This window comes from Phragmites australis, chromosome 6 (genome assembly GCF_958298935.1).
Source record: "Phragmites australis chromosome 6, lpPhrAust1.1, whole genome shotgun sequence".
NCBI classification, from domain to species: Eukaryota; Viridiplantae; Streptophyta; class Magnoliopsida; order Poales; family Poaceae; genus Phragmites; species Phragmites australis.
The window spans coordinates 7,585,230-7,608,963 of NC_084926.1; the positions used below are offsets into that span (position 1 = coordinate 7,585,230).

Genomic DNA, 23,734 nt, shown 5'->3' on the forward strand with positions numbered 1-23,734 from the left:
AACTGGGCAAGTGTTGTACGTGCGTGCACGCTGCCAGGCCGGTCGACGAAACGAGACGCGTTTTTTTCTGCACGGCACGGCCTCGGTGGCGTTCGGAGTAGTACGGCAAATGCTCAAACGACGGCCGGGCGGCGCGTTCTAACTGACAGCGATAGCTATAACCTAGTCAGGCGCGCGTGCGTGCACGTCATCGCTGTCGTGCGAAAAAGCACACGATGGATGATGCGGAAAAGCACACGATGGATGATGCGTCGACGCTTGCCCGTGCTCGTGCCGGTGCCGTGGAAAAGATCGAGAGAGGCGGTCATTCGGTCAAGGGTCAATGTACGTTGCAAGCTGCAGCTGAAAAAAATTACCCCGAGTTTCTGCACGTCACCAAATCACCGTGGGGTGCGAACGGGCTCACAAACTAGTGGCAAAGTCGCAGGAAATGACCGAGCCAGTCGGAGGTTCTAGCCTCCGGTTTCATACGACTCGCCTCTAATGAAAGTCGTAGAAATGTATCTCGCTGTTAAAAAAAAAAATCACCATGGGATGCGTGGGTTCAGCTCGGAAGAGCATGAGGATCGAGGATGACGCGGCGAGCGCTGTAGTGCCCGTGTGGACGTGAGCAAAGCCATTCACACTCCGCACCGGGCTGGGCGGTGTGAAACGGTGAACGAAGAGACGAAGGACAGGAGGGGAGACGATCGGATCGAGAAGCGTTCGAAAGACGATGAAACACACGGGAAAAAACCGAACGGCTGCGGACGCCTTCCACATTCACCAACACGTACACGCGTTTCCTTTATCAACTCGCACCACCTGGGAATGTACAAGATGACGGCGAGCGGCGCGGCCGCAGTGGAGCACGAGGGAGACAAGCTAGGAGTTCATCGCGGAGCCTCCCAAGGTCGGTCGTCTCATCCTCTTCCTTCCTTTCCATTCATGTACTCTGCAAATGAAACTTCTTTGCTTGACACTGACGCAAATTGTAACAATCGTGTCATTTTCATCAGGAGAAAGAAAAATCTCGCCCACAAGACGGTGTTAGCTTCCCTTTCTCCGTACAGCTGCAGGGGGGTCTTCACCGAACGCTCGAGAAAACATGCAAAGCGACGAGCCGCTCCGACGGAGCAGAAAGACGAAGCCCGCGCAAACGTCGACGACGAGCGGCTCGTCCGCCATTCGTGACCTGCTGCGGGATTTCTTCGAGCAGCAGCATCGCATGGACGTGCAGCGTCAAGAGACGATGGAGAGGCAGGCGCAGGAGCGGCTGCTCTCCGAGGACCAGTGGCGGCAGGCGATGCAGAGGATAGAGCGGGAGAGGCTGATGCTGGAGCAGGTGTGGATGGAGCGCGAGGAGCAGAGGAGGGCCAGGGACGAGGAGAGGGCCGAGAGAAGGGACGCACTCCTGACTACCTTGTTGACTAGGCTCTTACAAGATCTTTAGAAAGGGTGGATTCCACGTCCAATCCAACAAGAAAGTAGCATAGATTATGGGTCGGGAGGAATTATTTGTTTGGTCATCTTTTATCTTTACATGGTGTAGGTGAGTGCAGGTAAATCAGTAGAACTGTTAAGTTCTAGGGTATCAGGTTGCAGACACATGTTCTCGCAAACTGGCATGTTGTCATATGCTGCGCTAAAAATCTTTCTAAAAAAGATGTATTTTCTGCTAGAAATCATGGAACCTTACAGTGAATGGACAACAAGAGCTGAACGAATGTACAACAAATCACGTGCAAATAGGAAATATGAGTACCATGGGAATCGACCAGGCTGTTATCTTTCTGCCTAGGACTGTATTGTACAAGTCTACGGCCACAGATGACCAGATGGATAGGTGCTAGATTAATCTGGGCAATCTGGTGTTAGTAGGAAAGTATGCATAAGCAATGTACATGACCAACCTCTGACCAAATTCGTAGACTCCTGATAATTCTGATGAACTTTAAGAGCCTATAAACTACTTCTGAACATACACAAACTACTTCTGAACATACACTGTCTTCACTATTCACTTCCTCTATCACACCTCTGCACATCGCCCTCGTAATAGGTATCACTATCTTGCGAGCCATAGGAACTTATGCTGTCACTTTCTTGTGTTGTAGAATTCACAAAGCTGTCCAATACATAAGGTTCAATTAATTTCCAGAAAGAGTCAGCATTGCTTCCCTGAAAACCTATCCAAAAGAATCTTCCTTTCCTCTTCACTTTACATGATAAAGACGGTGTATGCAAAGAGTTCACAATTCTCTCAACACCTTCAATGTTGCCACCATTGACCTTAAGAACAATATCACCTGATTGTAGTCTGAAGCCCCCAAACATGTACCAATATGCCAGAACACGTGGGGATAACCATCTATGGACAAGCTTTGGGAGGACGGGCTGGCCTTTCAGAAAGAACTGGTCTGCAAAGAAACCAAAATGTGAATGAGGTATGGTTGAAAACCGATAAGGGATCTCGCTCTCATCATTGAGAGATCTGCATGCTGAAGGCAGCCATTCAAAGAAGCGTTCATGAATATGCACCCTTAAAACTGAATGGGCATTAGAATCTTCCTGGAACTTAAAGTGGACCATGTGGACTCCTTTCTGTGCATGAGATTCTACTCGAGTGCCTCCAAGAAGCAAACCAATCAAAATCTCGCGCTGCACTTGATCCAACTTCATGCTCACAGGTTTTGGCAGCCTGACAACTTTCTTGCTAACGAGGAGACCACTTTGAAGTTTTTCCAAAGAACCCACCTGTACATCATACTTCTTTTTACACATTAAATCATAAATGCTTTCAGCTTTCTGATAGTCTTCCGCAGAAAGATACCCTCTTAGCATGATGTTGCAAGACTTGGCATTAGTACCTATTGTCCCATTATTATGCATTTCACCAAATATCTCCTCGGCCTTATTGACATTTCCAATCCTTACAAGTGATTCCAGATAAATGGTGTACAGTATTCTATTTGGACGACACCTGGCAAGGCATTTTGTGAATGTCTGTTCCAATTTCTCGTGCATATCTAGATCCAGATACAAATACATCAAGTCAAGAAAGGCTGGCATCAGATGCTTCATATGGCTTTCAACAAACTCGTCCATAAGTTTTTCAGCAATCTCTATCTCTCTAACTTTTGCCATTATTTCGATTATCTTATGATATGATGCAACATTGGGAGGTATATTTCGACCCTTCATTTCCTTGAACATTTTCAGGGATTTCATAGGCTCACCGGTCCGTGCATAAAGCTCCATTCGGCAGACATATGCCTGCACAGGAAGCTCACAACCACTCTGAAGAAGCCTATGCCATGTTGCCTCTGTTTCTTTAACATCCCCTTCCTTGGAGAAGGCTCTCATCACTGAAACCAGCACATCAGTACTCTCCTCAAAGCCAGCTCGCTTCATCTCATCCCTAAGAGCTTTGATCCTATCTCTATCGATGACATCTTGATAGCTGTGCAGCCAGATGAGCCCAGCATACACCTCCTTGTGCACCTCCAGATTACATGTGACCATATTGTGGTAGACAAACTCAGCCTGTCTGAGATTGTGCTTCGCGGTCCCTCCCGTCTTACTGACAAGTGCACGGAACAAGGAATTGTGCAGGTTGAGGCGAGGCTTGTAGCCACCCATCTGTATCATCTGGTTGTAGATAGTGCATGCCTCCTCAAGACATCGCCCCCCTGGCACGCTGAGATATGCAACGACCAATATGTGGAAGGTGGATTCAGCAGGCACTCGGCCCTGCTTGACCATCATCTCAAACAGCTCCCGGCATTTCTCAACCTTGCCTTCTCTCCCGAGATAATCTGCCACCCTCGTGGCTAGCGCGAAGTTGAAGCGGTACCAGTGCTGCCGTACCATCCAGCTGTACACCTGAAAACAAAGTTGAATCATCAGTATAATCAACGTATTGTATTTTTACAACTACGGGAATTCGTCGAACAGTCCGTGAGCAAGAATCGTCAGCACATATGTCTAATGTACAGTCGAACAAGTAATGGGAGGGAGGTGGTGGCGCGGGGTACCGACCCGGAAAGCGGCGTCGTTATTGCGGATGCGGAGGCAGTGAACGGCGATGTAGGTGGCGTCGTCCTGGGTGAGCCACTTGCGCTGGGCGTTGAGGATGCGGGTGAAGGTGGAGTGCTTATAGGAGGGAAGCTCCTTGCAGAGCCAGGCGATCCTCGACCGCCGCCACTGCTCCGGCAGCTCCTCGAGCTCGAACACCTCCAGCTCCGGGGACCTCACCGCGTCCCTCTCGTCTGCCGCCGCCGCCCACGCCTCGCCCTTGAACAGGCCCACCCCGGCCTCCTCCTCTTCCTCGTCCTCAACCTCGTCGTCAGACTCCAGGACCAGGGCCTCCGGCGCAGAGGCTGTCCTTGGACGCGAGACGGCGAGGCGGCGCGGGAGAAGCGGCGGGGCGGCGAGGCGGACGGCAGGAGGAGGGGAAGCGAAGGGGAGCGACAGGGCGAGAGGGCATCGCAGCGACGGGGATAGAGCGCTGCAGGCGTAGGGAGAGGCGGACGCCATGAACGAATCGACGGCGAGCACAGGAAGCTCTGCTGCTTCTGACTCCCGCTCAGCTCAGTGGTCACCGCTGCAAGGAGCAGCCTAATCTTTACGCGAGACGCCTTCGTGCGCTGCTCCGGGAGGTAGTATTAACTATTAACACCTTGGATTGGTCTCTCCAGGAAGTCCGTGCAATCTCGTCCGTCAACGTCCATTTTGACGATTCATATCAAAACCCAGGCATGCGAACAGAGTCTCTTTTTTTGTGCATTTTCAAATTGCAAAAATTTACAGTGCATTTTATAAAAAAAATCCAATCATTTTCTTTTGTTAATTTTGGAACCTCCACGGCTGCCTTCCAAGGTCTAAATATCATCAAATCATTGATTTGTCCCCAAAACAGACAAAACTTTAGGAGCACACAGATGTAAGAATCACAGGGGGGATTTATCCCAATTGTTTTCATACCGAAATTTACCAAACGAAACAAAATCATGCTGGAACAGCATTCTTTTAGTGAGTTCCACTAAAGTGCAGGTGACAACAGTAGTTACAAAACAGGAATTTGCACAAGAGCAGCTCTCTGGCAAGTTATTGGTGTTTTTTATTACATTGTTTTGCTACGAAACTGGGTAGAAATCTACGTTTTACACATGATCACAGGGCAGAACAAGAAGAAAAGGGTAAAAAGGATAACTGCAGCTTCCTTACCTACCATGGTACGTTCAGATAAGGTGATACTAAGACGATTTATTTGTTGGGCTTTAAACTCTCATGAAATGAAGAAAATGGCGTCCAGGCTTGGATTGTGTTCTCACTCGCGCTTTTTGTTCTTGGCATAATAATTCTCTATGGTAGAGAACCAATTCCATTGGAAACAAAGTGCTGTAAACCGCATGATTCCAGCACCAATCACCTCTAGGAATGCCATTAACGGGGAGCTCTGTGGGGATAAACCAGCAGTGGCTACAGCTAACATTGCGCCCTCGAAATTGCAGGGGACAATAAACTTTCCAGATTTGATGCCAGCCAGAGCCTTCTTAGCAACATCGTCAGCCTTCATTCCACCAGATGATCCTGCTATGATGTTTGTCAATTCTGGCCTCCTCTTATGCTCTGAAACCAGGCAAAGAACATGCTCAGTAGTGAATTGTGCAGACAGTGTCTTTGTAGTGAAAACTTCAAATGTAGATTATTTTATCCTCCCCCCTTTTTTTGCTGGTGCAACTTGCTAAAATGATACTATGAAATATGTACGCAATTAACCAATTGATGGAGTAAAATGGACATTTATCAACAATATTTTCATCACTATATTGCTCTAAAATTTTCAGGTCACCAAGTTGAAAAGTGTCCATATCAAATTAAAGAGGATATAACTCAGGCATTCGATGGTTTCATTTGTTAGTTGCTACTACTAAACCAATAAACTTCAGACATACAATCCATCTAGCAATTGTTTTTGAATCCTTGCATCAGTGAAAGTGGACTTCAAACTAGAACGAAAATCTGTTCGTAGTTGACTAGTTCAGCAGTCACTTGGAACAACATCCATAAGAAACACATACCCTCTTCGAAACCCGGAGTCTCAGTGTCCGGAGGGAAGATCAACGAGACATGAATATTATCCGCAATGACTTCATGTTGTAGCGCCTCCCCTAATCCCCGTAGCGCAAACTTGCTCGCCGAGTACGCAGTGTACCCATAAACACCGACCTGCAGCCAGGATGTCGCGAGAGATTAATCTTCCAGGTACGTGGCATGGCATCGAACACATTAGCTGCAGGCAAGGAATCGCGTGAAGTATCTAACCTGGCCGGCCTGAGAGGACATGATCGAGATGGACGCGGGGAGACCCGTCTCGCGGGCGTGCGCCTTCATGGCGGGGAGCGCGGCCTTAACGAGGTGGAACGTGCCCATGAGGTTGATGTCCACCATCCACTTGACCTCCTCCATGTCTTGCTTCTCGAGCTCCTGCGGCACGAACACGCCGTGGTTGCAGACCAGGACGTCGACGGGGCCTGCCGCCTGGAGCGCGCGCGCCACGGCGTCCGCGTCCCGCACGTCGGCCGCGTGGACGCCCACGTCCTTCCCCGTCGCGGCGCAGATGGTGGCGCGCGCATCCTCGAGGCGCGCCGCGTTGCGGGCCAGGATGGAGACCCGCGCGCCCTCCAGCGCGGCGGCCGTGGCCATGGCGAGGCCGATGCCGCTGGACCCGCCCGTGATGAAGACGTGGCGGCCCCCGAGCGGGACCCGCGCGGCGCGGGGCCGCGCCAGGAAGGCAAGCGCGGCGAGGAGGCCGATGGGTGGGACCAGGAGGAGGAGGAGCGCCGCGGCCATGGCGACGAGAGACGGTCAGTCGCTAGCGCTGGAGACCTGGAGTTGCGGGCGGCTGCGGTGGTGTAGGGAATTGGATCAGGGCGGCGGGGTTAAGAAGGGTGCGCGGCGGCAGTCGGAGTGGACCGTGGCGGAAGGCGCGAGGGAGGGGGTCAGATCTGGGGGACGGCGACCGTGGCGTTGAAACGAGGGGAGAGCACACTCGGCTGGACTCTGGGGTCTCGCGTCGCGCCTACCTGGTGCGATGAGGTCAGGTCAGGTCTGGTCGAAGAACGTAACGCGAGGGCAAGCCGGCGTAGTTTTACGGTGCTCGGGAGGGGTGGGTAGTGGGTACCTCACTTCTAAAATATGATAACGGCCTGCAACTTAATCTTTAATTGGTGTCGGGTCTACCACTTTATGATACGGGTCTGTAACTTAAGTACTCTTTATTCTTGATCATTAGATTTGAACCAATGAAGGGTCATTGAGCTGATTCCCAAGCATAGTAACACAACTCTTCTTATTATGGTTCATCTTAATTTGACTAGGATAAATTTTTTAGTAAGTTTAGTTGCATGCATATGGCTCATTTTGGCCTATAAGATGTAGGTGTTTAATTATCTGTATGTCACCTTGAGTCTAGCTCTCAGGATGCAAATGCATATACTCAGTCTGACTTTGTAGATATATGATACAAATGAGTTTTTACAAAGCCAGACTCACTAGATGCAGCATAGTGCCCAGCTAATTATGCTATTAGTGTGGTTAATGTGTATTAAGTGATATTAATATATTTTAAAGAATATTAAGGCTTAATAAGATAAACTAATAACTATAATAATACAATGACATAAAATAAATATCATGATAATACTTTTTTTCAAAGAATTTTTGAAAATGGCAAGTTCCTGTAATTCATTAAAGAAAAATAGAATTGACCCAGCTTATAAGGAAAATTGGGTCCAAAAACTATACAAGCGCATGATTTATTAGAAAGAAAAATCAGCAAAACCTTGACGACGACAGAAAGCGGCCGAGTCGACCGCCTAAGACAACCCACCACCACACACATAGACTGTCACGTCCCAAATCCTTAATCACATAATTAAGCATAATCATGCTTTTTAAGCATTATGTTTAATTTTGCGTAATTGTAATTCGGAATACTAATGCACTTCGTTAAAAATCAATTGGACGAGAGAAAAGAATGAAATTCGCAATCAAAATAGACCTTTTTCTCTAAAATATGGGCCCCGCATATAGGCCAACCACCCCTCACTCACTCCCTTGGGGCAGTCCCCACCTGCTCTCTCTCTCCTCCTCACTCCTCCCATGCCCCACCCAAGCAGCACAGCAAGGGAGCTCCCTCTCCCCCCTCTCTCTCAAGCTTCCTCCTTCTCCCTCAAATCCGCCTCCTAGGAGAATATTCGAGGTAAGTATGTGGTAGCATTGCGATCACGAGCTCATAAGCTATCCATTCCTCCAATTCATTTTCATTTTCGCGAAGGATTCGAGCCGATTTTATTGTCTTTTGGTGTTCTTGGTTGAAGCTCAAGGAACACCAGAGTTCTTCGATTTTTCATCGTTTCCTCCTTCTCCCGACGATCCCCAACCTTGGCAAAGCACCTTGAGTAAGTCCTCTAGGCTTCCCATGGCTTGAATACGTATTTGGTTGGTCAAAATCCGAATTTGGAGCTAGGTGGTGAAGTTTGGGTATTTTTGATGTTTTAGACCTAATTTGAGGATTTGGATGAATTTGAGTTAGGAATTGAGTTTCTAGGTTGGGTAGTGAGTTCTAGAACTCTTGAATTCTAATATGTTTCCTTTTAGTATGGAGAAGTTCACAAATCATTTTGGCTAAGTTTTTCCCTCTCAAACGGGCTGTTCTGGAGCCACCCGGAGAATCCGGGTTAACCCGGAGGGTCCGGGCAACTCCTAGCTGAAAAATAACAGAGGACCCCTCCCGGAGGGTCATCCGAAGACTTCGGTACCCAGAGTATCTAGGTCAACCCGGAGTATCCGGGTTGATTGTCTATCAGCTTTTTTCTTTTGTGCTGATAACTTGTAAAATTCATAGTAAATTCTCCGTAGCTCCAAAAATTATGAAACTAATTTTGTTGGTTTCATAATAACCTCCTCTACCCATTAAAAATATCCCTAGCCATGAAATAGTTAATTAAATTTCTGAGATAAATTAATTAGGTTAAGGCTTTTTTAATTCGCCACTAATTCTTTACAAGTCCAAAATGAATGAGGATCCTAAGGGTCAGCGACCTACCTTCACGTGTGCTGAGGATCCATTCCACGTCGACCATTGGCTTCGCACCATAGAGAAGAAGCTCACTCTCCTTCGGTGCGAGAGCCACAAGAAGGCGCTTTTCGCCACCCATCAACTTCAGGATGCGGCGGGCGCATGGTGGTCCAACTACTTATCCATGCACCCCGCCAATCATCGGGTGTCTTGGGTGGAGTTCCGCCAGGCATTCCAGGATTTTCATATTCCTAAGAGTTTTATGGAGATCAAAAGAAGGGAATTCATGGACCTTAAGCAAGGAGGTAAATCGGTGATTGAGTACGTGCAGGTGTTCAACCACCTTGCACAGTATGCTCAGGATGAGGTCAACACCGATGAGCGGAAGCAATACCGCTTCGTAAACGGCCTCAACTCCAAGATGCAAGATCGGTTGTTGGCACATGAGTTCGCCGACTTTAACAAGTTGGTGAGCACCTCACTCACGGTGGAGTTCAAGCTGAAGAACCACCAAGAAGAGAAGAAACGCAAGAGGGGTTCATCACCTTCCATGGGCGGGAGCTCTCAACGGGGGTCGTGGTGACCGCTCCAAGGCCACCACCTGCTCAGTCTGCACCGCAGTCTTCTCAGGCTACCCATATCCCCAAGCGTGGCCAAGCACACCACACCACCTCTGGAGAAGTTCACGAGGGTGACAACGTACTGATGGGTACGTTGAATATGAGCTTTAATTCGGTCATCATTCCCGCGGCTGTTCTTTTTGATTCTGGGGCTTCTCACTCCTTCATAGCTACGAGTTATCCTCGGCAGCATGGGCTGAAAGTTAGTGCCACCCCTACGCCTTATATCATAGATGCACCCGGAGCCAAGGTTCTTGTTAGTCAATATGTGTCCGAAGCGTTGGTTATTATCAATGAGATGTCGTTTAGAGCAAATATGTTGATGATGGACTCCAAAGGGATAGACGTCATATTGGGGATGAATTGGCTCACCAAGAATAAGGTGGTCATGGATTGTACTCAACGGACCGTCACTCTTAATGGTTTTTCCGGCACTCGAATTCAGTTGAAGCTTAAGGGTGTTGATCCTTGTTTGTATGCCCTGAAGGTCGACACCACCATAGATCTCATAAATATCCCAGTGGTATGTGAATTTCCTGACGTCTTTCTAGATGAGTTGCCAGGAATGACACCCGACTGAGCAGTGGAATTCTCGATTGATCTTTTGCCCGGAATGGCCCTGATCTCGAAGAGGTCTTACAAGATGCCACCAAATGAATTGGCAAAAATAAAAAAGCAGTTGAAGGAGTTGCTAGAGAAGGGGTTTATTCGTCCGAGCTCCTCACCTTGGGAATGCTCGGCATTCTTTGTGAAGAAGAAGGATGGTACCTTGCGGATGTGTGTGGATTACCGCCCGTTGAATGAGGTCACTATCAAGAACAAGTATCCGCTTCCTCGGATAGATATTCTGTTCGATCAGTTGACCGGTGCCCGGGTTTTCTCAAAGATTGACTTGAGACTTGGCTATCATCATATCAAGGTCCGACCGGAGGATATTCCAAAGACAACTTTCTCGACTCGTTATGGTCTTTCTGAGTTTACCGTCATGTCCTTTGGCTTGATGAATGCCCCGTCGTTCTTCATTTACTTGATGAACTCTGTGTTCATGGAGGAACTTGACAGGTTCGTCGTGGTTTTCATCGACGACATTCTTATATATTCCAAGACTAAGGAAGAGCATGCAAAGCACCTCCGTGTTGTACTTGGCCGCCTTCAAGATCACCAACTGTACGCCAAGTTCAGCAAGTGTGAGTTCTGGCTTACGGATGTCGATTTTCTGGGACATGTATTGCCTGCGAACAGTGTTGCTTGACCCAAGCAAGGTGCGGGATGTGCTCAATTTGGTGTAGCCCAAGAATGTCATCGACATCCGGAGTTTTCTCGGACTTGCGGGTTATTACCGCCGGTTCATCGAGAATTTCTCAAAAATTGTCAAGCCCATGACTGAACTATTGAAGCAAGGGAGTGTATTCAAGTGGTCAGATGATTGCGAGTTAGCTTTTCAGACTTTGAAGAAACTACTCACGACCACTTCCGTTCTTCAACCCAAAGTGGACAATGGTTTCGACGTCTATTGCGATGCCTCCCGCATAGGCCTCGTATGTGTCCTTATGCAAGAGGGAAGAGTTGTGGCGTATGCGTCACGCCAGTTGAAGTGCCATGAAGATAACTACCGCACTCGTGACTTAGAGCTTGTGGCAGTTGTGCATGCTCTTAAGATCTGGCGCCATTATCTGTTGGGAAATTTGTGTCGTATCTACACATATCACAAAAGCCTCAAATATATCTTTACTCAGGCAGATCTGAATATGGGGCAGCGAAGGTGGCTCGAGTTGATCAAGGACTATAAGCTAGAAGCTCATTATCACCTCGGTAAGCCGAATGTGGTCGCCGATGCTTTGAGCCGAAGGGCTCATTGTCATTATCTCATGGTCAAGCCCGAAAATGCCACACTTTGTGATGAATTCCGCCGGCTTGGACTTGAAATAGTCCTGGATGGTTTCTTGCCAATTTGGAGATCAAGTCCACTCTCCTGGATGAAATCAAAGCTGCTCAGAAGAATGATAAAGGAATGGCTCGAATCCGAGATAAGATGAAGGAAGGCAAAGCCACGTGTTTCTCTGAAGATGGTCGTGGTATTTTATGGTTCGAGAACCGTCTAATGGTTCCGAGGGTGGAGGTATTGAGGAAGAAAATCTTGGATGAAGCTCATGATTCATTGCTATCTATCCATCCTGGGAGTATGAAGATGTACCAAGACCTCAAGTTGATATTCTGGTGGACTCACATGAAGCGATAGATCGCTCGATATGTTACTGAGTGTGATGGCTGCCGTAGGGTGAAGGCTGAGCATCTCAAGCCGGCCGGTACGCTCCAACCTTTGTCTGTTCCCTCCTAGAAGTGGGAGGAGATTGGCATGTATTTCATTACTGGATTGCCGAGGACTTCTCATGGGTATGATTCAATTTGGGTCATAGTGGACCGGCTCACAAAGTCAGCACATTTCCTCCCAGTAAAGACTCGGTTCAGTGCCAAAGATTATGTAGAGTTGTATCTCACTAGAATTGTGTGCCTTGATGGGATTCCAAAGAAGATCATTTCTGATCGGGGCACTCAGTTCACCTCTCATTTCTGGAGGAGCTTTAACGAGGCTTTGGAAACCAAAATCTTTCATAGCACGGTGTATCATCCTCAAACCGATGGTCAGACTGAGAGGGTAAATCAGATTCTTGAGGACATGCTCCGAGCTTGTGTTCTCACTTATGGGAAGAGGTGGTACATATGCTTACCGTTTGCCGAGTTCTCCTACAACAACAGTTATCAAGCGAGTATTGAGATGTCACCGTTTGAGGCTCTCTACAGCCGTAGATGCCAGACGCTGTTGAATTGGTCTGAATCCGGCGAACGGGCTTCCCTAGGTCCGGACTTGGTCAAAGAGGCAGAAGAGCATGTTCTAACTATTTGGAGGTGTCTCCTCACGGCACAATCGCGATAGAAGAGCTATGCAGATCGCCGCCGGAGAGAACTTATGTTCGAGATTGGAGATTTTGTGTACCTCAAGGTATCTCCACTCAAAGGGGTTCACTGCTTCTAAGTTAGAGGGAAGCTAGCACCTCGATATGTGAGACCATTCCAAATTGTTGCCCGACGTGGAGAGGTGACCTATCAATTGGACTTGCCTCTGTCCCTCTGCCGTTCACATTGTCTTCCATGTGTCGCAATTGAAGAAGTGCCTTCGAGTCCCGATCGATGTCATCGATGCGGCAGTTCAAGAGTTGCAGCCAAATCTCTATTATTGCGAGCATCCAATTCACATCCTTGATGAAGCGGAACACAAGACTCGACGTTGCTCAACTAAGTTCCTTAAGGTTCAATGGAGTAATCACTCTGAAGATAAAGTGACGTGGGAGCGTGAAGATCGGTTTCGTGCCGATTATCCGGAGTTTTTCTCCAACCTGTGAGTAATGCATTGATCCATTTCTCACAGCATGGTATCTTCTCACAGCATAGTTCCTAGCATCACCATACTCTTCCTCGACTCGCACTGAATCTCGGGACGAGATTCTTTTAAGAGGGGAGGTTTGTCACGTCCCAAATCCTTAATCACGTAATTAAGTATAATCATGCTTTTTAAGCATTATATTTAATTTTGCGTAATTATAATTCGGAATACTAATGCACTTCGTTAAAAGTCAATTGGATGAGAGAAAAATTCAAGAGAGAAAAAAATAAAATTCGCAGTTAAAACGGACCATTTTCTCTAAAATGTGGGCCCCACATGTGGGCCAACCACCCCTCACTCACTCCCTTGGGGCAGTCCCCACCTGCTATCTCTCTCCCTCTCCTCCTCACTCCTCTCGTGCCCCACCCGAGTAGCACAGCAAGGGAGCTCCCTCTCCCTCTCTCTCTCTCAAGCTTCATCTCCTTCTCCCTGAAATCCGCCTCCTAGGAGAAGATTCGAGGTAAGCATGTGGTACCATTGCAATCATGAGCTCATAAGCTATCCATTCCTCCAGTTCATTTTCGTTTTCCCGAAGAATTCGAACCGATTTTGTTGTCTTTTGGTGTTCTTGGTTGAAGCTCAAGGAACACCGAAGTTCTTCGATTCCCACTGTTTCCTCCTTCTCCCGGCGGTCCCCAACCTCGGTAAAACACCTTGGGTAAGTCCTCTAGACTTCTCATGGCTTGGATACGCATTTGGTTGGTCAAAATCCGAATTTGGAGCTAGATGGTGAAGTTTGGGTATTTTTGACGTTTTAGACCTAATTTGAGTTAGGAATTGAGTTTCTTGGTTGGATAGTGAGTTCTAGAACCCTTGAATTAGCTCTAAGATGTTTTCTTTTGGTATGGAGAAGTTCACAAATCATTTTGGCCAAGTTTTCCCCCTCTCAAACGAGCTGTTCTGGAGCCACTCGGAGAATTCGGGTCAATCCAGGCAACTCCCATCCGGAGACTCCGTTACCCAGATTCATAGTAAATTCTTCGTAGCTCTAAAAATTATGAAACCAATTTTTTTGGTTTCATAATAATCTCCTATACCCATTAAAAATATCCTTAGCCATGAAATAGTTAATTAAATTTCTAAGATGAATTAATTAGGTTAAGGCTTCTTTAATTCGCCACTAATTCTTTACAAGTCCAAAATTATGGGAGACATGCCCCTTACGGGAGACATGCCCCCTTACGGGCAAATCCCTGATCCCTTTTCCAAATTCCTTTTGAAAAATAACATAGTAGCCTGACATTCTACACCTAGTGAACCTTAGAAAAAAGATATAGCTGAGAGACACAACTGCACGCTTATGAACATGATGCAAAATATTCTCAGTTATTCTACTTTACCAATTGGATTGTGGACGGAGGCATTTAAGACAGCCACACACATTCTTAATCGGGTTCTCAGTAAATTAGTTCCAAATTTTTTTTTACGAGTTATGCACTGAGAGAAAGCTCTCTTTGAAGTATTTGTGTGTGTGGGGTTGTGTAGCTGAAACTAAAGTATTTAATCAATATATTACGAAATTAGATCCCAAGACAATTAGTTGTCACTTTATTGGTATCCTGAGAGATCGAATGGGCATTACTTTTATTGTCTAGATAGGATCACTAAGTTCGTAGAAATAAGACGCGTTGTGTTCCATGATAATGGGGGTCTGGAGTCTAGGGAAGTTGATCTCAAGGAGAAGTTGAAAAAAATCTGATGTCGCCTAGAGGGGGTGAATAGGCGGAACCTAAAAATTTTACAAACTAAAATGCAGCGGATCAGCAAAATACGGAGTCTCCGCAAATTTTTGTGGACTCTCCGCCAATGTGCGGAGTCTGCGCAGATTTTTGCGGACTCTCCGCGAATGTGCGGAGGTTCCACAGAAATATGTGGACACTCCACAAATTTCTGGGAAATTTGAAAATGCGCATATGTAACAACAACTTGAATCAAGTACACGAGTTAACAAGCACCAGAGAATGTGTTCCAACCTTTTTCTTCAGATACATGCAGCTCAAACCTTACAAAGAGATAGATCAAAATAGAATGACAAGTAAGACACAATGATTTGTCCATCGAAGTTAAGTCACTCCACAAAAAAGTGTCTATGTCTCCGTTGAGGATCTCACAAAGAACCAGATCTCTTCCAACCATTTTCTCTTCCAAGCGATCACAAAGATCAAACTAGGGTTACTTACTCAATTCGTATGGGTAAAACAAAAGTCCTGGGCTCACCACAAGATTGAAAGCTCAACGGACAATGCCTAGCCGTCTAGGTGGACGAACCACCAAGAGTAATAAACACGAAACTACCGGCTTGACGAAGAAAACTAGTGCTCAAAGATTGGAGTTGTTCTCTCTAGCACTAACTCTCTCTCCAAAACCAACTCTCAAAACTTTGCAAATCTCAAGATGAAGCAAGGTGGGAGAGAGTTCTTTTGGCTCTAAAGTTGATCAGCTTTTCGAGTGAAGCAACAGCCAACAAAAGGGGGAAGTGGAGGTATTTATACCCATCTTCCAAAAACTAACCGTTATAACTGTCAGAATGTGGACTATTCGCAAAAATGCGGAGACTCCGCAAAAATTGGACCTTCCGCGTACCCCAAACTCCACAAAAGCCCGTAGATTTGGTTCTTTTATTGTAATAATGTACGCAAAAATGTAGACACTCCACATTTGAACACTTTTACAACATAAGGGCTAACCTAGATGCAAAAAAAAAAAGTGTTCGAGGTGTCTCTTATATGTTGTTATATCTTTTGAGCACTGTTTCTACTCAAAAAAGTAGATTTTATCCCCCTTTATAATACGGCATTTTAAACTCAATTTCAAAAGATAAATGAATTTAAAACTATATAATCCATGTGCCACTTTACATTTTTCCCTTTTGAACGGGTCACCATGCGTCAAATTCTCACTGAATTGAATTACACCTGTCCATAATTCATAAAAACTCATTAGTCCTTTAATTGTCTTATCATTATCACCAAAACCCACTTAGAGGCCTAGATGCACTTTCAGAAGTGGGTTTATGTTCCTACATCACTGATCCAAGAGCCCCAAATCCTTGTTCCCTAGGTGGTTGCACCTTCTGTAGAAACTAACGTTAGTGCACCCCCTATTGAGGTCTCTAAAATTCCTAATGATGAGCCTCAGTAGTCATCTGCAGTACCTGACGCTAGTCATGTGGTGCCTAATGAACCGATCAGGAAATTACAGCATGACAGGAGACATGTCATCTCGAACGATTACGTTGTCTATATGAATGATGATGTTAATGACATATGAAAGATAGAAGATCTCAACTCATATAAAGAGGTCGTGATGAGTAAACATTCGCATGAGTGACTTAATGCTATGATGGACGAATTAAAGTCTATGAACGATAATCATGTATAGGACCTAATAGAAATCCCTGATGGAGCCAAAACAGTAGGCTATAAATAGGTTTACAAAACCAAGCATGACTCTAAGGATAACATCAAAAAGTTCAAAGCAAGGCTTGCAGCTAAAGGCTTTCGCAAAGAGAAAGGATCGACTATAATGAAACTTTCTCTCCTGTATCAAGTAAAGATTCCTTTAGAATAATTATGACGCTTATAGTGCATTATGATTTAGAGCTGCATCAGATAGACGTAAAGACGACATTCCTTAATGGTGACTTGGAAGAAAATGTTACATGGCTCAATCAGAAGGTTTTATCGTGGAAGATAAGGAACATTTGGGATGCCACATTAAGAAATCAATCTATGGTATAAACCAAGCGTCTAGATAGTAGTAGCTCAAGTTTGATAGAATCATTAAAAATTTTAGCTTTAAAGAAAATGAAGCTGATAACTGCATTTATGTAAAGTTTAAAGGGAGAAAATTCACCATCTTAGTTCTTTATGTGGATGATATCTTATTGGCCAACAGTAATAAGGATATGATATTTGAGATCAAGATACTGTTTTCCTCTAATTTTGATACGAAGGATCTCAGTGAAGCTTCTTATGTTCTTAGTATTGAGATTCATCAATACCAGGTTGTCTCAAAAGACATAAATTGATAGAGTACTGAAGAAATATAATATGCATAAGTGATCTGCCACGCCTACTCCTATTGTTAAGGACGATAAGTTTGGAACATTTCAATGTCCGATGAACCAATATGAAATTGATCAAACAAGGTCGATTCCCTATGCTTCAACTATCGAAAGCATTATGTATGTTCATATATGTACTCGCCCTGATTTAGCTTTTGTGATTGGGATGTTTGGCAGATTTTAGTCAAATCCAAGATCGAACCACTAGAAAGCCATCAAGGAAATCCTTTGCTATTTGCAAAGCATTAAGAAATACATGCTCATATTTAAAAATTGGTTATTCGGATGCAGACTTTACGGGGTGTATGAATACTAAGAAATCCACGTCAGGTTATATCTTCACTCTCGCTAGAGGATATATCTCGTGGAAAAGCTTCAAACAGACCCTTACGGCATCATCAATGATGCAAGCTGAGTTTGTGGCATGTTATGAGGTTACCGGGCAGACGGTATGGCTAAAGAACTTTATTCCAAGATTAATCGTGGTCGACGGTATTTCAAAACCACTAACATTATACTACGATAATCAACCCACGATTTTCTATACAAGTAACAACAAGTCGAGTGCTACTATAAAACACATCGACATTAAGTATCATTATGAAAGATAGAATCCAGAATCAAATAATAAGTGTCAAGCATATAAGTACTAAGTCAATGCTTGCGGATCCGCTCACTAAAGGCTTACCACCATATATTTTTTGTGATCATGTTACTGGCATGAGGTTATTTGAAAGCCTACGATTATGGATTTAAAGGACCGTAAAGCAAACCAACTCCAATTAAGCATAACGAACTTATATTTCAAGATGGAGTGGTATACAATAGGTATTTGGGTTTCAAGTATATTTAATTAACCGTTGTAATGCTTTGCTTTGATATGTTATTTCATTGAGAGTTGGCTTATGATGTTAGACTTACGATCAAATGGGGGAATGTTGGAATTGATCTCGATCTTATGATTTGACGTGTTTCCCAATACGACCAAGAAAAAAGGAAAGTCTATTTCCCTCTCCCGCGCTCTGATCAGGAGCCCTAACCAATCCATGTTGCAGTCCCACCTTGTGCTATGCTATATAAACCAGGGGGAGTCCCATGCAGCATCCGATCATAATTCCTACGTCTGGCTTAACCTCTCCCCATATCTTCTATCCAATCCTAAGAAGACGCTGAGAAGAAGGCGAAGGCCGTCGCCACCGCTTCAAGGTCACTTCACCGGGCTCGGCTACCTCTACATCAAGCCGGCCACACCTACATCATCTTCATCACACTGGCAACAGCATCACTGATGGTCTGCACGGCATCAACCTTCATCACCACGCATGGCTATGTCTACATCACGGTCTTCATCCTTGTCTAATGACGTCACCCAACAATGGTATGTCTACACGCTTCTGCAATTAAGGTAAAACCTAATGCTAGGGCTATAATTTATACTGTTATTAGATCAAAACACGTACAACCAACTAAACACTACCGTAACCCTGCGCTAGGTCTGTTGATTGTTTTACACGATAAATCAGTCACAATGGCGTGGCTTCTTTCTTGCCAAGAATCTGCGTTATTGAATTGAATGGAGGACATGAATTTCTCCTTCTATGCTGCTCCGGGCTTGCGACAGGTGATGATGGTGAACTTGATGAGACCTTTCTTGTAGCCTTCGATCATCAGCGGCATCACCAGCGCCCCCCTTATCGTCTTCCATCCTTCAAGCAGAGACAAACCCAACGCCAAATTGAGATACCAATCAGTTCATTTAGGTGCAGTTGATGAGTAGCAGAGTCGAAAGAAGATGGGCAGAGCATACCGCTTTTTAGCAGGGAGGTTATGCCTTTCCATGTCAGTGCCGATCGGATAACAGCCGGCCAAAATGGGGCCACGTTCTCTGACCAGTCAGCCGTCTTGATATCCTGACACCACACGCAACGGCACAAGAATCTTTTGTGAGATAGATCGAGCTTGTCAAGCTACAATTGATCTTGGGACAAATTTGCAGGCACGGTAGATACGACACAATCGCTCAAATTCATTCAGGATTCAGAAATCAGAATACGAGAAGCTTTTACCTCGAGAGACAGTGATTTGGCAATGTTCACATAGTCAGAAGGTGAGCACCAGTCGGGGAGGTAGTATGCATCGCATATCCTCCTCAAGAGATTCAGTTCGTCAGGTTTCAGAGAGCTTTCAGACGGCTCAAGGTTCCTATGGCACCATGTCACAATGATTATTGTCGCTCCAGGAGCCGCGACGCGTGCCAGCTCGCTAACAAACTAATACAAAGAGTCGGGTAAGAATTCATGCAAAACACAGAACTCCAGTAGTCACACAATTTATCAAGTTGTTTCAAACAGATGCACGGCAACCCATGCCGTCTCAAAACATGATAGCAAATCTTGAAATGTTCTGCAGCAAGCCATTCTGCCTTTTTTTTTCCCTTAAAGGGGAATAAAAAAAATGTTACCTTTCGTTTGTCCGGCATGTGCTCGCCACTCTCCATGGACCAAACAAGATCAAACTGCCCATCAGGAAACGGTTGCTCCAAAGCGTCAGCGACTTGGAGAGAAACCTGCTTTGCTTCGTCACACCGGGGTGACAGTAGACGTTAAGTAGCGGCTGATATTAAGTGTCAAAGTCTCAAAGCTAGATTTGAATAGCTAATTCCACAAACGAAATTGATTTCCATGTGAAGTAGGAGTAGTTGTGGGCACCTTGTCCGACAATCCCTGATCCTCAGCGATAGCATTTCCTCTTTCGGCCTGAACAGGGCTCAACGTGATGCCATTGCATTGTGCTCCGTATTTTTTCGCCAGGTACCGTGAGCTACCACCAATGCCACAGCCTACATCGACTATCGTTTTGGGTCTCTTCGCGGGGTCATCTGCATGCAAAATATACATGAAAACTAGGGAAACACATGAAAGTAGCAAATTCACCAAACCTTTTTTCTTAGAAAATGGGAAGTCCCTTTTTATGTTATTTTTCATAAGTTGCTTATCTTCCAGAACCTTATTTTATACATCGGTGTAAATACATAGCGTTTCACATTGTAACACCTTTTATAAGATCTGCCAAAACATTATCAAATCTGTAGTAAAATCAAGAACTATTCTTATGTTGAAAAATTATTAATCTGAATTGGAAGATATGTAATTGTCTAGAACTAAGGAACTCTTAATACTAGGACATAGCTCCAATGGATTTTATCACTCCATGTCACCCTTCCTCTCCCTAGATGGGAATACCAAAAGAGCCTTATAGGAAAAGAAGCATTCACTATCAGTTTCTCATTCGACCTAGGAGTGTTGCTATTAAATTCTTATGGTTGGAAGGCACCAATTAGAAAATTAAGAAGAAGAAAACAGCACATGCCTTGCGGCCAGTAGCACTTGTTCAGTTTTCTATGGGGGGCGATGAATTCAGAGAGTGCACAGGGTGTATATACAGTAAGGATGTCATTTGAACCTCTAGATGATAAACTATTGTAGTCAATGTATGACACTACTCCTAACTGCGGGAAGAGAGGAAAAATGCATCCACGATCGAGAGTATAGTCAGCAAACAAACGAAATGTCAGGAGCTGAGAACAGACCGGCCCTCTCTCCCCTTTTCTACTCCGGTTCTTCCCTACTACTGCCCTCTCCCTTCTCCGTTCCCAGCCTACCTCTTCTCCTACCCAATCTAGTTGCTGATTTCCCTTCTATGCTCTATTTCCTCTCCAGTTAGCATTCCATCGCTGTATTGACTTGATTGGGCACAATATCTCTGTGAGATTGAACTCTAGCTGGTGTTTTGAGTCGATTGAGTTCTCGATCCCCTGGGTACGTGACACGAAACCATGGCTGTGCAAGATTGGAAAATGCATAAATCGGCTGGGACTCGACCAGTCCAAAATCGAGAACGGCGTATCGCTAATTAAGCACGTTACAAGTCTCTCAACTCTCCATTCATCAAGTCTTTGTTTCTTGGTAGGGAACGGGTAGAGATAGCGAAATAACTGGCACCACACGTGCACCCCTCACCGCCATACATTACATTCGTAGAAATCAGATCCGAACCCGTTCCACTCTACCCGTGATCACGGTTCGCGCTCACGCGGCACGCATGGCGGCCTCAGATTTTCTATGTTCGCGAGAGGCTCCCGGTGCCCGCGGTGGCGTGCGGACACCGGTGCCAGGGGAAGCTACGGAACAAAAGAACAAAACAAACAAGGAGAAAATTGTCCATGTTCTACCTTCGTTTTCATTTACTGGTCACTATTTTTACTATAGTATTTTATATTTTTTCAAAACAATTATAAATACTTAAAAGTATATAATACTAATAACGGATATTTCACAATGAATCTAATAGTACAGTATCTTATAAACGCATGAATTACTACTTTAGCACTCTCTGGTTCTTAAATTTTGCTCCGTTATACCAGTATACCACACCATTGAAAAGCAAGAGCTCAGATCAGAATGGATCCTCCCACCGTTATCTTCTTCTTCCTCTCTTTCTCCCTCACCGGAGCTTCCTTTCTCCTCTCAATCTCTCTCATGGCATGGTGCTGCTCCCCACCACCGACCCATGATCCGTGGTTTCTGTTCCCCCTACCACCGAAGACCCACTGCGGCGGCAGAGGAGGGGCGTGTGTGCAGAGGGAAGGGTGGGTGCGCAGTGAGCTCGCCCGTGACTCGTCCTCTCTGGCCTCGGCGGCCCCTGCTAGCGCCACGATGCTTCCGCAAATTCCCCTTCTCGTCGACCTCATTATGCGCAGTCTGCTGCCATTTTCCATCACCAGCAAGCTCAGCACCGTACAAGGCATCCAATTCACTTTCCAAGCATACTATCCATGGCCACCTGCTACCTCCAATCCAACAAAACACACCGAGGAAGAAATTTTGGATCTAGACAAATAAAGGGGGAAATTACAAGTCAGGCCAATACTCTCTTCATTAGCAGAAGAAGGCATCAATTGGATTCTAGATGAATCGATTGAAGGCCTGCCAGATCCCCTCCGCTGCCAAGCTCGCCATCAAGCTCTCTCCCACCCACGAACTTGCTGGTCTTGGCCCCGAGCTCGAGTTGCTGCGCCCAGATCCAACGCTGGCTGGAGCATGAGTGGGGGTAGTTGGGTCGATGTAGGGGCTATGGACGATGTGGGGCAACCAGCTGCTCCCCATGGTTAGATGAGGAGTCCGAGGTGCTCCTGCCGGAGGGGAGAAAGAAAGGGACGCTCGCCGGAGAAGAAGCAACTAACGGAGCAAAACGGTGGAGAGGATCCAGGTCTGATCTGAGCCGTTTCATTTTCAATCGTGTGGAACTCGTTAGTGCTAAAAGCGTAATTCAGAGAGCTAGAGTGGTATGTTTGCAAATAGGCTCCCAAATAGTGGTATATATAGGCAATTTCCCCATCAAACAAGGTTCAGGCCGAGAAATTTCAGAATTTACCACCAAAAAGATATCTATTCCCAGAGAAAAGCTCGGCCGTTTGCTAGCTTGGCGAGCAGCGATTGGCAATCAATCGGCAGCAGATAGCTCGGTCCACCTCCAAACAAGCGTACGGTCAGGATCCGTGCGTAGTAGGCGAACAGTAGCGACGCACCTGGGACGGCGGCGAAGGCGAGGGCCTCCTCGATCATGCGGATCTGGGCGCGGCGGTGGTCGGCCATGGACGCGGCCTCCCCCGAGTCGTAGAAGCCGTGGTGCATGTGGTCGCCCCAGATGCTCTCCCACACCCCTGACGACTCGTCGTAGAGCCCCGCGATGCCCTCCTTCAGCCCCGGAGGCGCCTGGGCCGTCGACGAGGCCATCGGGCGGAGAGCGGGGCGGTTGCGGCGGCGACGGCGCGAGCCGGGGAATAAAGGGGCCGGCTGGGAGGCGCAGTGGCGGCGGCCGCGGGCTGGGCTCGTGGAAGGGAGCACCGAGTGCGAGTGGAGCAACGCCGGGTGGGCCATTTTGCAGCTCGTGCCTGTACCGGCATATAATGGTGCGTTTGGACGTGGAGAAGGTTAGCGTAGTTGGTGAGCTTTCTGGCGGTAATAAAGAGCTTTGATAAACACTAATTTTTACTCACACCGAGATTTATAGGATTGATTCTTTAAGATGAATTAGAAGATGTAGAGTTGAAAAGCTGTTCTCTTTATTTACTTTCCGTACAGCATTATTTTATCTATATATTATATTTTAAAAAATTATTAGAGAATTATTTTCAACTACAGAATTACTTTTTTAAAGAATCATTACTTAAAAATTAAAATAAAAAATTTTACCAAACAAACTCTAATACTGTACGTAATTGTCTCTGCACCCGCGTGGTGGGCGGCTCCGCCGGCCACCACGACGAAACGGAATCTTTCCCCTTCGTTTCGAACCAAAACCCGTTTCAATCTCCCCTCGGTTCGTTTTCCATGCACATTGGAGGTGCTCTTAGCAAAATCACTTGAGCGCAGTACGGGTCGCGCGAGCCTGCGGTCCCAGCATCAACGGTCTGATGTGCGCATTTATGTTTTTGTCCGGTTGATCGTGCATCACATTAGTCAAATTGTACACTGTGC

At 46.0% G+C, this 23,734-nt stretch overlaps 4 protein-coding genes across 4 annotated transcripts; 1 reads left to right on the forward strand and 3 right to left on the reverse strand.

Annotated features, from left to right (window-relative positions):
- Positions 1 to 1,087: 1,087 nt before the first annotated feature.
- LOC133922907 (trihelix transcription factor GT-3b-like) lies at positions 1,088 to 1,432 on the forward strand. The gene has a single exon (XM_062368431.1). The coding sequence runs from the start codon at positions 1,088 to 1,090 to the stop codon at positions 1,430 to 1,432; it is 345 nt and encodes a 114-aa protein (XP_062224415.1).
- Positions 1,433 to 1,698: 266 nt separating this feature from the next.
- Positions 1,699 to 4,794, reverse strand: LOC133921441 (pentatricopeptide repeat-containing protein OTP51, chloroplastic-like). Its single transcript, XM_062366315.1, has 2 exons — positions 4,021 to 4,794; positions 1,699 to 3,864 (listed from the first exon to the last, which is right to left on the reverse strand). The coding sequence occupies exons 1-2, from the start codon at positions 4,516 to 4,518 to the stop codon at positions 1,996 to 1,998; spliced, it is 2,367 nt and encodes a 788-aa protein (XP_062222299.1). The 5' UTR covers positions 4,519 to 4,794; the 3' UTR covers positions 1,699 to 1,995.
- Positions 4,795 to 4,970: 176 nt separating this feature from the next.
- Positions 4,971 to 7,117, reverse strand: LOC133921442 (3-dehydrosphinganine reductase TSC10A-like). The gene is made up of 3 exons (XM_062366317.1): positions 6,310 to 7,117; positions 6,066 to 6,213; positions 4,971 to 5,613 (listed from the first exon to the last, which is right to left on the reverse strand). The coding sequence occupies exons 1-3, from the start codon at positions 6,835 to 6,837 to the stop codon at positions 5,312 to 5,314; spliced, it is 978 nt and encodes a 325-aa protein (XP_062222301.1). The 5' UTR covers positions 6,838 to 7,117; the 3' UTR covers positions 4,971 to 5,311.
- An 11,478-nt stretch (positions 7,118 to 18,595) lies between these two features.
- On the reverse strand, positions 18,596 to 23,191 carry LOC133921443 (probable tocopherol O-methyltransferase, chloroplastic). The gene is made up of 6 exons (XM_062366318.1): positions 22,783 to 23,191; positions 19,904 to 20,073; positions 19,657 to 19,761; positions 19,262 to 19,465; positions 19,003 to 19,105; positions 18,596 to 18,901 (listed from the first exon to the last, which is right to left on the reverse strand). The coding sequence occupies exons 1-6, from the start codon at positions 23,132 to 23,134 to the stop codon at positions 18,792 to 18,794; spliced, it is 1,044 nt and encodes a 347-aa protein (XP_062222302.1). The 5' UTR covers positions 23,135 to 23,191; the 3' UTR covers positions 18,596 to 18,791.
- Positions 23,192 to 23,734: the final 543 nt, after the last annotated feature.